Source organism: Nicotiana tabacum, chromosome 17 (assembly GCF_000715075.1).
Source record: "Nicotiana tabacum cultivar K326 chromosome 17, ASM71507v2, whole genome shotgun sequence".
Lineage (NCBI taxonomy): Eukaryota > Viridiplantae > Streptophyta > Magnoliopsida > Solanales > Solanaceae > Nicotiana > Nicotiana tabacum.
In genome coordinates, this window is record NC_134096.1 from 138,139,070 (window position 1) to 138,152,016 (window position 12,947).

General features: G+C 40.9%; 1 protein-coding gene across 1 annotated transcript; it reads right to left on the reverse strand.

The window, feature by feature from the left end:
• LOC107822993 (putative disease resistance protein RGA3) lies at positions 1 to 3,957 on the reverse strand. The gene is made up of 4 exons (XM_016649578.2): positions 3,518 to 3,957; positions 1,341 to 3,182; positions 1,004 to 1,063; positions 1 to 691 (listed from the first exon to the last, which is right to left on the reverse strand). The coding sequence occupies exons 1-2, from the start codon at positions 3,653 to 3,655 to the stop codon at positions 1,734 to 1,736; spliced, it is 1,587 nt and encodes a 528-aa protein (XP_016505064.2). The 5' UTR covers positions 3,656 to 3,957; the 3' UTR covers positions 1 to 691; positions 1,004 to 1,063; positions 1,341 to 1,733.
• Between the last annotated feature and the right edge of the window lie 8,990 nt (positions 3,958 to 12,947).

The following is a 12,947-nucleotide window of genomic DNA, read 5'->3' on the forward strand; positions in this document are numbered from 1 at the left end:
GTAACTAAAAGGAGAGATAAAAATAGCAAGTTTTTTTTCAAAATCTAATACTAACACAAGAGGGTTGTTCTGATGGTAAGCAACCTCCACTTTCAATCAAAAGCTTGTGAGTTCGAGTCACACCAAGAGCAAGGTGGGGAGTTCTTGGAGGGAAAGATGCCGACGGTCTATATATTGGAATCAGCCTCTCTATCTCATGGTAGGGGTAAGGTCTACGTACACACTATCCTCCCCACACCCCACTAGTGAGATTATACTGAATTGTTGTTGTTGTAATACTAACAGATCCATCACAATTTAAAGAAAATGTTTAGGATGCTCAGTCCTTACTGACAAGTCCATCCTTCTCCCAAGCAAGAAAAACAGCAAAAACCATGTCCACTTTTTCAAAATCTAGCCACATTCGCTCAATCAGTTCAGTTGTACTAAAAAAAAGGTTCAGTTTTCCCTCTAGATCACAACTAGTCATAGCAAATGTCGCACCTTGAAGTTGGCAGAAACCCTCTGCTTATCAAAAAGAATCTCAGATGTGCATACACATTTTAAGTCAAAACAAACAAGATATGTAATATGAATGTTTAGTCTCCAAATTGGAACTCTATCCATCCATCTCTTTGATAGAGAACTGCTACAAAATGCTGAGCGTATTTGTCTCTGTTATCTTCAGAAGCGCATTCGAATTGTTAAAAATCTGTTAGGCAAGAAACTCAATTAAGGCATAATATAACTTTGAAGAATCAACTAGACATATCTGACATTCACTTTGTTTTGGGGAATGAATTCTAGAATTCTTCTCGATAATCTCTTTTTGAAATGTTGAGTGAGTTACAATCTAGGCCAAGGAATGTTAAGAACTGAAAACTTTATGATATTACAGGTGTGCTTACTGATATGATTCAGGAACACAATACGTGTCAATGTTGTTTCCTTAGCATTGCATGAAAATACAATAATACCTGTAATGCTTCCTTATAAAAATAAATAAAGTTGTAGTGCAGCTTACCTGCACAAGGTGATGAACTTCTTCCAAGATCATGTCTATTTCCAGCTTATACCTTCACATCTGGCATCAAGAAAGCAATACTCAGTCATAATAGAGATGAAAGTCCAGTACCACTAATCAGAAGTGTAAAAGATTAGGCAACATGAATGAGAATTTCCAGGGTTAAAAACACATATGCAGAATGTAAAAGAAACTAGGGTGCCATTGTTTGACTATGCATCTATGTCACTATCAAAGGTATAATTGTCAACTCAATAATTCCAGGATAATAGTCATCCAAAGAAACTACTTAAGACAAAAGGAAATGATAGAAGAGGATTACAAGAAAGAGAAATACCTAATAGAGTAAGAAGTACATAGAAATCCTTGGTTTAACACTTAGTTTCTCCGTCCTTCAACAAAATCTTCTCAAAATCAATCCGTATAAAAGGCACATGAGCTATCTGAGACGCACCACTAGCTTCACGCTTGCAGAATATTTTTTTTAGGTTTGGGCAATTTGTTATACTCAGATATTCAAGCAAAGATGAAAGCTTATAGTTGGCCAGCAAGAAAACTTTCTCACAGTCACTTATCTCCAAACTTTTTAGAGAACACAAAAATGAAAGCCATTCGAGGGAAACCAGTTTGGGGCAGCTACTTATTCTTAAATAAGAAAGGCAGGGAAAGTCACCATTTACCACTCCCGACCACTCTTCTAGACTAGGCATGCCACCAATTGTCAACTTCTCTAGCTTTGGAATGCGTGATCCACTTCATTACCATAACTTCTACGGAAGTGATTATCAATAAACCTCACCTCCGAAAACTCAACTATGTAAAGAACTTTTAGTGATGGTAATCCCCCAAGCGATGGCAGGACAAGACAATTTCTGCAGCTATGTAGAGTAAGATTAACAATGTTGCAGAGATATGAACCATTGTTTATCCAACTGGGAAATATTGAACCATTGTAGAAAAGGATTCGCAATTTCTGAAGGCATGCAGTAGGTTTAAGGAAATCTAATATCTCTTCTTCAGATTTTGAACTACCACTGCAACGATACCCCCATCTTAGCTCTAGTTCACGAATGTATTTCTTATTGGTCATGGCTGCTTCCTTCGCTTCATGGGAGCTCAAAACATTTTCAAGCCTTGAAATACAAAATGACTCCCTGAGGTTAACTAAATGCTTTAATTCCACAATATGACAACCATCCTCCGTACCCACCGGGAATGCTCTCAATGTTTGTAGATTGGTTAGATTCCCCATCTTAACCGGCATTGGACCACGTAAATCAAACTCCAAGTGGCGGAGGTTAGCTAATTTGCTTATTTTCAAAGGTAAGCCAACAAGATTGGCACAACCATCAAGTTTTAGTGTTTGCAAATTTTGAAGACGGACTATAGATTCAGGCAAACACTTGATTGGTGTTCCTGAGACATCGAAGTAACGCAAAGATTTTAAGCTCCCAATAGAAATTGGTATTTCAGATATGCCACTTCGACGCAAACTCAAACTCCTCAACTGCTTCACACTATAGAAAAGATCCTGTGGTACACGTCCCATAGAAGAACCATGTTCGCAAAGCAACACTAATGTGTGCAAGTGCTTGAACCTGCTGAGAATCTTAAAACTTGTGGGTTTAATGTTCTTTGAGATCAAAAATAAGTGTTGCATTTGTTCTGAGACACTGCCCAACTGATCAGTTTCCTCTACTTTCAAATAACTTACACCTACTTGTGGTGCAATTTGCAGAAAACGATGCATCGCGTCTGTGACCTTGTATTTCACTGGCGCCCCAAAGCTATCAAATTCAGTAGCAACCACATATTCTTTTTCTAATAAGTTATCAAAGTGAGCGCGGGCTCGATCTTCCATTCTATCCCCTTCTGGTTCAAAAAAACCTTCGGCCACCCATAATTGGACCATTGTTTGCTTCTCAAATTCGTAGCTATCAGGAAAGAGGCAACAATGTAAACAGGACCTCAAATGTGCTTCAAAATTCCAAGCCTTTTCAAAAATTTCATCCTTCATTTTGGAACTTTTATCTTTGTCTTGCTCCACAGCTGCCTTGTTATGATCAAACATTTCTTTTAGTAGCAGCGTACTAGGACATCCCAAAAAAGTGGGTGGTAGTGGACTCCTTTGTTCTCTCATCTCTTCCTCGTCCTTTTGTTTGGCTATGAACTTTAGTCCCTGTCAGTAATGAACATGTGTTCAAAACACATTTTGTAGTAAATATTAGCATATAGTATTGAAATACCACCCTGCTGGTGCATGTTTGTTCATGCATTAACCTTGGTTTCTACCAATAGGGAAGAATCTATTATGCTATCCTATACAACACCTTTGTTAAGCCCACAAACAGTTAGATCTTATCAAGTATACTTCAGTAATCTCCAGCCATACAAACAATTTTAGTTTAATGCAAACCAGTAACACACAAACACTAATTAATATCAATAAGATAAATAAGGAATTTTTTTGCATCATATAAATGGTACCTTGGTGAAGATATATCATAGTCTCACCTGCTGCTTTTCTCCCATGCCATCAATATCTTTAGCAGAAGTCACTCTTTTGAACTTATGAAGAATAGTTCTCCATCCAGCACCCGAAAGTAAATCGTGCTTCAATTTGTGAGCCTTTTCAATACTTTCATCCTTCATTTTGGAACTTTAACCTTTGTCTTGCTCCACATCTACCTTGTTATGATCAAACCTTTCTGTTGGCAAAGTACTGGCACATCCCGAAAGAGTGGGTGCTAGTGTACTCCTTTGTGCACTCATCTCTTCCTTGTCCTTTTGCTTGGCTACAGACGAAGCAGAATCATTCTTCTTCAGTGAAAAATAACTGAGAATTAAGACCTCAGTCTAAGCAGTACAACCTTTACAGAGAAAGAGAAACAACACCATGTAGAACTTGCACATCATGACCATTCGTAGAACTGAATCATTAGAAGAGATGAAAAGTGACGCTACAAGTAGCTTTATTCTCATAAATATTGAAAGTACATTACGGGGAAACAATTAATAAGAATATTAGTACTTTTTATTGATAAACCAACAAATTAGCGATTAGTTCGCATGAAAATACTTGAAATGCTTACCTATTCTTCTCCGATTTGTTGGGGTTGGTTTTTAAAGATTATCTTTTTCATTTTCTTTTTGTATGGTACAAAATAAATCATTTTCTTTAACAGTAATTATCAGAAAAAGAATATTCACGTTCTTAGTTAAGAATCCCTGATAAAGTAGGATTTAAATAAAGCGTAAATGTGGAATTAAATCCTCTATAGCTCTATTAAACCTTTAAACAAAAGTTAGACCTAATTAAAAACAAACATCACATTTACTGCCCACGATGAGACAAAGTCCAAAAAGAGGGTTCTGTTCTTGTATGGATTGCAATTACTAAATTACCCTTCTAATAATATATTATTTTATAATTATAATTAAAGACATATTTAAAAATTTTAATTTATATTGTGTCTTTTCTAAATAGTTGTGTCCTTTTATTAGTAACTAATTTTTGAAAAACTTATCTGGCCATTAGAATAGAACTATTTATTTAAGAAAATGACGCCTTGAATTGAAGAGTTGTGATCCTTAGCAAAATAACTTTTCAAATATGTTCCTTCACATTCAAAATCAAGAGACCATTTCTATTTAATTAAAAAAAAGTTACTTGCATTTCATAGTCTATTTCTAACGTTGTTACCGCAAAAAGGTACCACCGTTTAGTTCCTAATTAAAATATATTAGAAAAATCAAGAGATGGTTTGTCCAGTTAAAATTATTGAAAAAAGTAGATAAAAGTGCAATAAGAGTTGACTCATGAGGCAATCAGTAGGACCTCTTTATATAAGTTTTTTATTTCAATGTTGTATTCTATAGGAAGAACGTAATCAACTTAGATGATCTTTTTAATGATTTTTACCAAGTGAGGAGCAACATAACTAAGAAGGAACTAAACGCAGAAAGATTCAGAAGTCCTACCATATTGGAGAAGCGGAGCCTTTATCCAACAATGATAAACATGATTATTTGATTCCATTTTGTACTGTTATTTTGGTTGTTAATCCATTTTTCTAAAATACATCTTCCAAATTTAATTCTAAGTCTGTCAATTATTCTTGCACAATTTTGATTACGATTTGAATTATTTATGTTTGTTCGAATAACTTTTGAGAACTGAATCTGTTATATTGGATTAGGATGAGAATGAAATTGGTTTCGAAAACTAAACTTATATTTGAAATAAGTCGAAAAACTGCCACTGCTAGATGGATGTTGATTTCTAATGTATGTTGCTACTTCCACTACTTGATTTTGTGTCACGATACTACTCTTTCTTTTCTATTTTTTCAAACCATATCTATTGTATGGGTCAAAATCTGTTTTAATTAGGATTTGACACGAAACGGTATCGTAGAAAGCGATATGGTCGAGGTCGATTAGTAGATAACGGGGCTCGTAGCCGAGTAGTAAATAAAGGCCGAGGTCAAGAGCTAACAGCTAGTTTTTGTAATAGAATATTCAGGAGAATATTCTATTGAATATTCTCGGTGTCTGTACTTTTAGGGTTGACTGGGGAATGTTCCATATAAAAGAGAAAAAAAGATAGGGGGAGACGGATATGTAATATTCTCTGATAAGAACATTCTTGAAGAAGCACACTTATCTCTATATAAAAGACAATCACTACCTATCTAAAGAGATTCGATTGTCTATTATTCCACATTTTTTCCATTAGATCCGAGAAGGGTCCCAACATTCTAGTATTTGTCTAACATTCACTATTGTTAGAAAGAAAAATCATCTAACTCATTCAATATTGGGTGAATCATTCTCCTTATTTACTTTAATGTCATTTATCGTTATTTATTGCTTGATATTCCCCATCACTAATGATCTTGAAGCATTAAATATATATCACATTTAATCTTCTCTCAACACTGCTCTTGCGTGATTGGTGTTAATCGATTATAGATTTGAAGTTATTATCATTAACTAAGTTTAGCCTTTCGTCATACAATATTAATTAGTTTAATCAAAAGTCTATATTTTTTTGTCAAACAATTTGGCGCCGTCTATGGGGATACCTAGTTAAATCTTTAGTTTCTTCTAGATCTATAACTGGCACAGTTCACAAAAAAAAAAGAAGCTCCTACTTCTTTGTACACCCAGATCTGACATTGCAGGTAAGGGAGAAGAGAGGATGAAGGCAGTGGCCGATTTCACTACCAACCTCTTAAACATCATCAATGAGGTCTCCGAAACAGAAGGCGAAGGCATAACGCCTAACACCTCTCCCCGACGAAGTGAATCACCCCTCCCTCACGGCAGTTTCATAGCATCCTGCAGTAAAGGAGCTTCCACGTCCACAGCGGAAGAAGCGTCACCAGTAGTGAAGAAGCTACTGAAGTTTGGCTAACAAATACGCTTACCGACATCCTCAACAAGCCCACTCAGGAGGCAGTTAGAGAAAATGCAAGGACTTGCAATACACCAGCAAAGGCCGAGCAGTACGGCCCTCCCCCTCCAGTAACAGGTATCACTCACAATATTAATAATGCAGGTAACGACACCCTCACGGCCATTCTGAGAAAAATGGAAGAAATGAAAAATGAAAACAAAATGCTTCGGGATCAAATGAGAGAACACCAAGAAAGAGTCGACAAAATACCGGGTGGCCCAAAACTCTTGCCAAAAAGAGACGCTATCCGGTTCGTCGAGCAACCCTATAGTGATGAATCCGCCCCACATGCCATACCCAACACGTTTAAGATGCCGCCTTGTCTGAAAATTTATGACGGCACGATCGACCCCGAAGATCATGTAACTCACTATGTTACTGCGATAAAGGGCAATGATCTCTCCAAAGAACAACTCTCCTCCATCTTGTTGAAAAAGTTCAGCGAGACCCTTACCGGAGGAGCATTGGCTTGGTATTCACAGCTACCCGCGCACTTCATTGAAACATTCGAAGAGATGGCCGACAAGTTTGTAACGGCCCATGTTTAGAGTGAACGATATATTCGCCATCAAACAATCACCCGCAGAGGGATTGAGGGACTTCCTCGCTCGTTTCAATAGAATAAGCATGACCTTACCGAATGTATCGGAAGGAATAACTGTAGCAGCTTTCCAGAATGGGCTGAACAGCAATGGCTCGAGGGCAACCAGAAAACTATTAAACCGGATTATGAAATATCCTCTAACCACTTAGGATGAAATACACAATGCGTAATGTGCCGAGGTCCGTACCAACGAAGACGATCTGAATGGGCCAACTGATCGATTGACCTCGGTGCAAGCCAAAACCAGGAAGGATAGAAGAAATGATACCAAGAGAGATCTTGCAGCTCCACGATCCAACCGAGAAAGGCATCAGCCATATGTTAGATGTGCCATCATGCCCCTCGCCCAGCACGAAGAGGGCCCATCTAGGCCAAGGACAGGGACTCACCGGAACGAGAGAGGTATGCTCCCTTTACTATCCGCTCACAATTTTTGTGTGTCATCCTCAGAAATAGTCTATGCATTGGAGAAGCTCGGACCAAAAGTAAAGTGGCCACAAAAGATGAGGTCAGATCCAAACACTAGAAAATCAGATGCCCTCTGCGAGTTCCACCAAGAGCGAGGTCACAATACCGAGGACTGCATCGCCCTAAGACAGGAGGTCGTGAACATGCTTCATTAAGGACACCTCAAAGAAATGTTGAGCGGTCGAGGAAGGACCAACTTTGCCCGAGGATGTGAACAACACCAAGGACCGCCGAAACCACCCTCACTGACTCGCACCATTCAAATGATCATCGGGGGCGGCGACGACATTTCGATCAACAGCGTAAAGTTCGCCACAACCCACAAGCTCAAGCGGTCAATCACTCATGAACGGTACGACGAACTCGAATAAAGTATCATCTTTGATAAGTCAGATACCCATGGTTTGGTTTTCCCTCTCTATGATGCCCTTGTTATCACTTTACGAATATTAGATATAGATGTAAGACGCATTATGGTAGACGATGGGAGCGGCGCGTGCATTGTCCATCCTCGAGTACTTGCACAAATGAAACTGGAGGATAAGATAGTACCGTTGCATCACGCTAACAGGTTTTAACAATGCAGTTGAACGAACATCTGGGGAAATCATACTCCCCGTCCTGGCCGGCGGCATCATTCTGGAAACCACATTCCATATCATGGACCAGGATACGGCGTACAACGCTGTAATAGGTCGACCTTGGATACACACCATGAGGACTATCCCTTCCAGCTTGTACCAAGTTATCAAATTTCCAACCCCATGGGGAGTATTCAGCATATGATGAGAATAACGCACATCTCGAGAATGCTATCGCATCGCACAGGATTGTACATACACCCAACAAAGGAAGGGCAAAGCAGAGGATGCATAGAAATTAACTGTGTTGAGGTCGAGCTGTCGGGGTCGAGGTCGAGCTGTGATGAAATTAACAGTAGTAGACCTCGAGATCGACCATAGAAGACCTCGACCCCGTCCAACTTGATGAAAATGACCATAGCAAAAAAGCCTACATCGACGCAAGCTTCAAGAACCAAGTAAATTCCGTCAATTCTTAACTGCTAACGCAGACTTGTTTGCTTTTTCCCATGCAGACATGCCAGGTATCCCGAAGGAGGTCGCCATACACAAGTTGAATGTCGACCCGTTCTACCCCCCGGTAAGGCAGGTCAGGCGAAAGTTCAATTTTGCAATAAACGATGCAGTCTGCGAGGAGGTCAAAAAATTGTTAGAAAACGGGTCCATCAGCGAACAAAATATCCCCAATGGGTTGCCAATGTGGTCATGGTAAAAAAGAAGAATGGAAAGTGGTGGATGTGTGTAGACTTTACGGATTTTAACAAAGCATGTCCCAAAGATTCATTCCCACTACCTCACATTGACCAGCTCATTAACGCAACGGCCGGGCATGAACTGCTGAGCTTCTTAGATGCCTACTCGGGCTACAATCAGATCCTTATGGAAGAGGAGGACCAGGAGAATACCACCTTCATCACCCACTAAGGAACGTACTGCTACCGGGTGATGCCCTTCGAACTGAAAAACGCGGGCGCGACATACCAAAGGTTGGTGACCAAAATGTTCAAAGACCAACTTGGCAAGACCATGGAAGTCTATATAGACGACATGCTGGTTAAGTCCAAAAAGAAATAAGATCACATCGACCACCTGAAAGAGGCCTTTGACATACTCAGGTGATATGGGATGAAACTAAACCCTAAGAAATGTGCGTTCGGCATAACTTCAGGAAAATACCTTGGCTTCCTAGTATCACAAAGAGGCATCGAGGTCAATCCCGACCAAATCAAAGCCATTGAGGGAATATTAGAACACTTAACCAGCAAGAAACAAGTTCAGAAGCTGGCCGGCCGCATCGCCACCTTGTTGAGATTCATCTCACGATCATCTGATAGATGTCACAAGTTTTTCGGCATGCTCAAAAAGGACAACGACCTCCTATGGATATCCGAGTGCGTTCAAGCCCTGAAGGATTTAAAAGCCTACCTATCATCGCCACCGTTGCTTGCCAAAGCAGAACCAGGGGAACGTCTTCTCGTCTACCTCGTCGTATCCGAAGTAGCGATGAGTGCAGTCCTAGTCCGAGAAAACAAAGGTACGCAATCTCCTATCTATTACATTAGCAAAACCCTAATCGACGTCGAGACGAGGTATCCCCACCTCAAAAAACTGGCCTTGGTCTTGGTCATAGCTTCACGAAAGTTTAGACCCTACTTCCAATGCCATCCGATCTCGGTAATCACAACTTTCTCCTTGAGAAGCATCTTGCATAAGCCCGAGCTATTGGGAAGATTAGCTAAGTGGGCCATAGAATTAAGCGAGCATGATATCACATATCAACCGTGGACGGCGATAAAATCACAAGTCCTCGCCGACTTCGTCGCCAACTTCAGCACAAAAATAATGCCCGAAGTCGAAAAAGAAGCCGCCCATCCTTCTCCGCGAACACAAGATCTATGGATTTTGTACACCGACGACGCCTCCAATACGTCAGGGGCCGAACTGGGACTTGTACTCGAAGTCTCAACAGGCGAAGTGGTTCGCCAGTCCATAAGATGCCCGGACATGACTAATAACAAGGTCGAGTATGAGGCCATGATTGCAGGGTTAAGGCTAGTACTCAAGTACGGGGTGAGGCGGGTCATCCTACGCTGCGACTCTCAACTCGTCGTCAACCAAGTCACATGGACTTTCCAGATCAAAGAGCAAAGGTTACAAAAATACCAGGCCGAGATCTGCAGACTATTGCCCGAGTTCGACGAGTGCCAATTTGACCAAATCCCTCAAGCACAAAACATCGAAGTAGACGGCCTCGCCAAATTAGCGGCATCAACTAAAATCATAATCGGAGAAGGAAACATGGTCACGCTCCTCCACTCATCGATAGATCAAATCGAGTTAAAGACCATAAATCTAAAATGGGACTGGCGCAACCGTATTGTTACATACTTGCAGGACGGAGTACTCCCAGATGATAAAAATGAATCTAAGAAGCTCCGGATGCAAGGCGACCAAGTACAACATCATTCAAAACGACCTATATAAAAGGACATATGGCGCCCCCTAGCGAAATGCTTAGGCCCGAATTAGACGCAGCGCGTACTAGAAGAAGTCCACGAAGGCCACTGCGGAGCTCACTCAGGCAATCGAGCTCTGGTCAGATGTCTCATACGGGCAGGTTACTACTGGCCTACCATAAAAAAAGAGGCCGCAGACTTCGTAAAATAATGCGAACAATTCCAAAAATGCGCCCCAATGATCCATCAAGCGGGCGAGCATCTCCACTCGGTCACCTTCCCTTGGCCTTTCATCAAATGGGGAATAGACATCGTCGACCCCCTCCCTGCGGGGCGAGGTAACATATGATTTCATTTGGTTTTAATTGACTATTTTTCAAAGTGGGTAGAAGCAGGAGCATTCGCCCAAATATGCGAACAGGAAGTGATCGCCTTCATATGGAAAAACATTGTGTGCCGCTTCGGCCTCCCCAAAGAGATCAGTTGCGACAATGGACCCTAATTTACTGGAAAAAAGGTCGCTGAATTTTTTGAGAAGTGGCATATCAAAAGAATACTCTCCACACCATACCACCCTGCGGGAAACGGGCAAGAAGAATCCTCCAATAAATCAATACTAAACATCATGAAGAAAAAGCTTGAGGATGCCAAGGGATTATGGCCGGAGCTATTACCAGAAGTGCTTTGGTCCTATCGCACAATGCCAAAGACGAGTACATGAGAGACACCCTACTCTTTAGTCTATGGGACTGATGCGGTAATACCAGTCAAAGTCGGAGAGCATAGTTTGTGATACTCCCATGAGAGCGGGCCGAGAAACGATGAAAGCAGAAGGCAAGAGCTCGATGAAGTCAAAGAACAGAGAGATATGTCCTACATATGGATGGTCGCCCAAAAATAGCATGCAGAACGCTATTATAACAAAAAAACCAAGATCAGACCACTCAGAGTCGGGGACTACGTGATCAAGGCCAAAACACAATCAAGTAAAGACCCGCTGGAAGGAAAACTAGGGACAAATTGGGACGACCCATACAAAATCATGGCAGCAGCAAATAAAGGGTCATTTCAACTATAAACAATGGAAGGAAAACAACTGCCAAACAACTGGAATGTCGCCCACCTCAAGTATTTCAACTTTTAAGAAAAAGAGTCCTCCAAGTCGCACTCTTTTTCCCTCACTTGAGTTTTGTCCCAATAGGGTTTTCTCGAGGTGGTTTTTAACGAGGCGGCAAGGGGGACACTTCCAAGTCAAAATGCGAATGGAAAGAGACACCGGCAGTTAGTTCATTGTCCAACCTCTCAACACGTCTCCAGGTAACCCAATGAAGGGACTAGATAGACTGGGACTGGAATGCCATTCCGAAAAACATGTAAATTTCTCCAAGTATGAGCAAAACACAAATGTATGAAGTCCGCCCATATTCTCTCCAGAACAACATCGCCTCAATATTAACCCGTCCCCCGACCACAATTAAGTAAATTACATTCGACCTCGTTCGAATTAACTCGCATTTGACCTCGTTCGAATTATACCACATTCGATCTCGTTTGAATTAAACTACATTCGACCTCGTTCGAATTAACTCACATTCGACCTCTTTTGAATTAACTTACATTCGACCTCGTTCGAATTAAACTACATTCGACCTCGTTCGAATTAACTCGCATTCTACCTCGTTCAAATTAAACTACATTCGACCTCATTCGAATTAACCCACACTCAACCTCGTTCGAATTAAACTACATTCGACCTCATTCGAATTAACTCACACTCGACCTTGTTCGAATTAAACTACATTCGGCCCCGTTCGAATTAACTCACATCCGACCTCATTCGAATTAACTCGCATTCGACCTTATTCGAATCGACTCACATTCGACCTCACTCGAACTAACTCAATACAGGTTACGTTTGGCCTCATTCGAATTTACAACTGCTAATCCACGACCATGGCCAAAACCAAATTTTTATGGTTGAAACGTCACTTCTTACTTCAAATATATTCCTTACAAAAGCTAAAACAGATGCCAGCAAAAGTATGTACAAGAATTACAAGAAAAAGAAAGAAAAACAACTACGTACTACCTAACTCAGCAGCACCATCTCCACCCATTTCTCCACCTTCACCGTCGGGATACTCATCGTCGTACCAGGCATCCTGCTCAATTCTTTACACGTCTTCCTCAGCATCACCATCTTGCGGTGTGGCAGGGTCATAGCCAAAAGCAAACTGAGCTTTACGTGCATTCGCTAAGTCGGCTTCCAAAATAGCCCCCATCCTTATCAGATCCCTGGATATGTCCAGCTGGGCCTCATCGTGAATCCATTCCTCATACAGATCCTGAGGAACATCAGGAAAAACAGTACGGG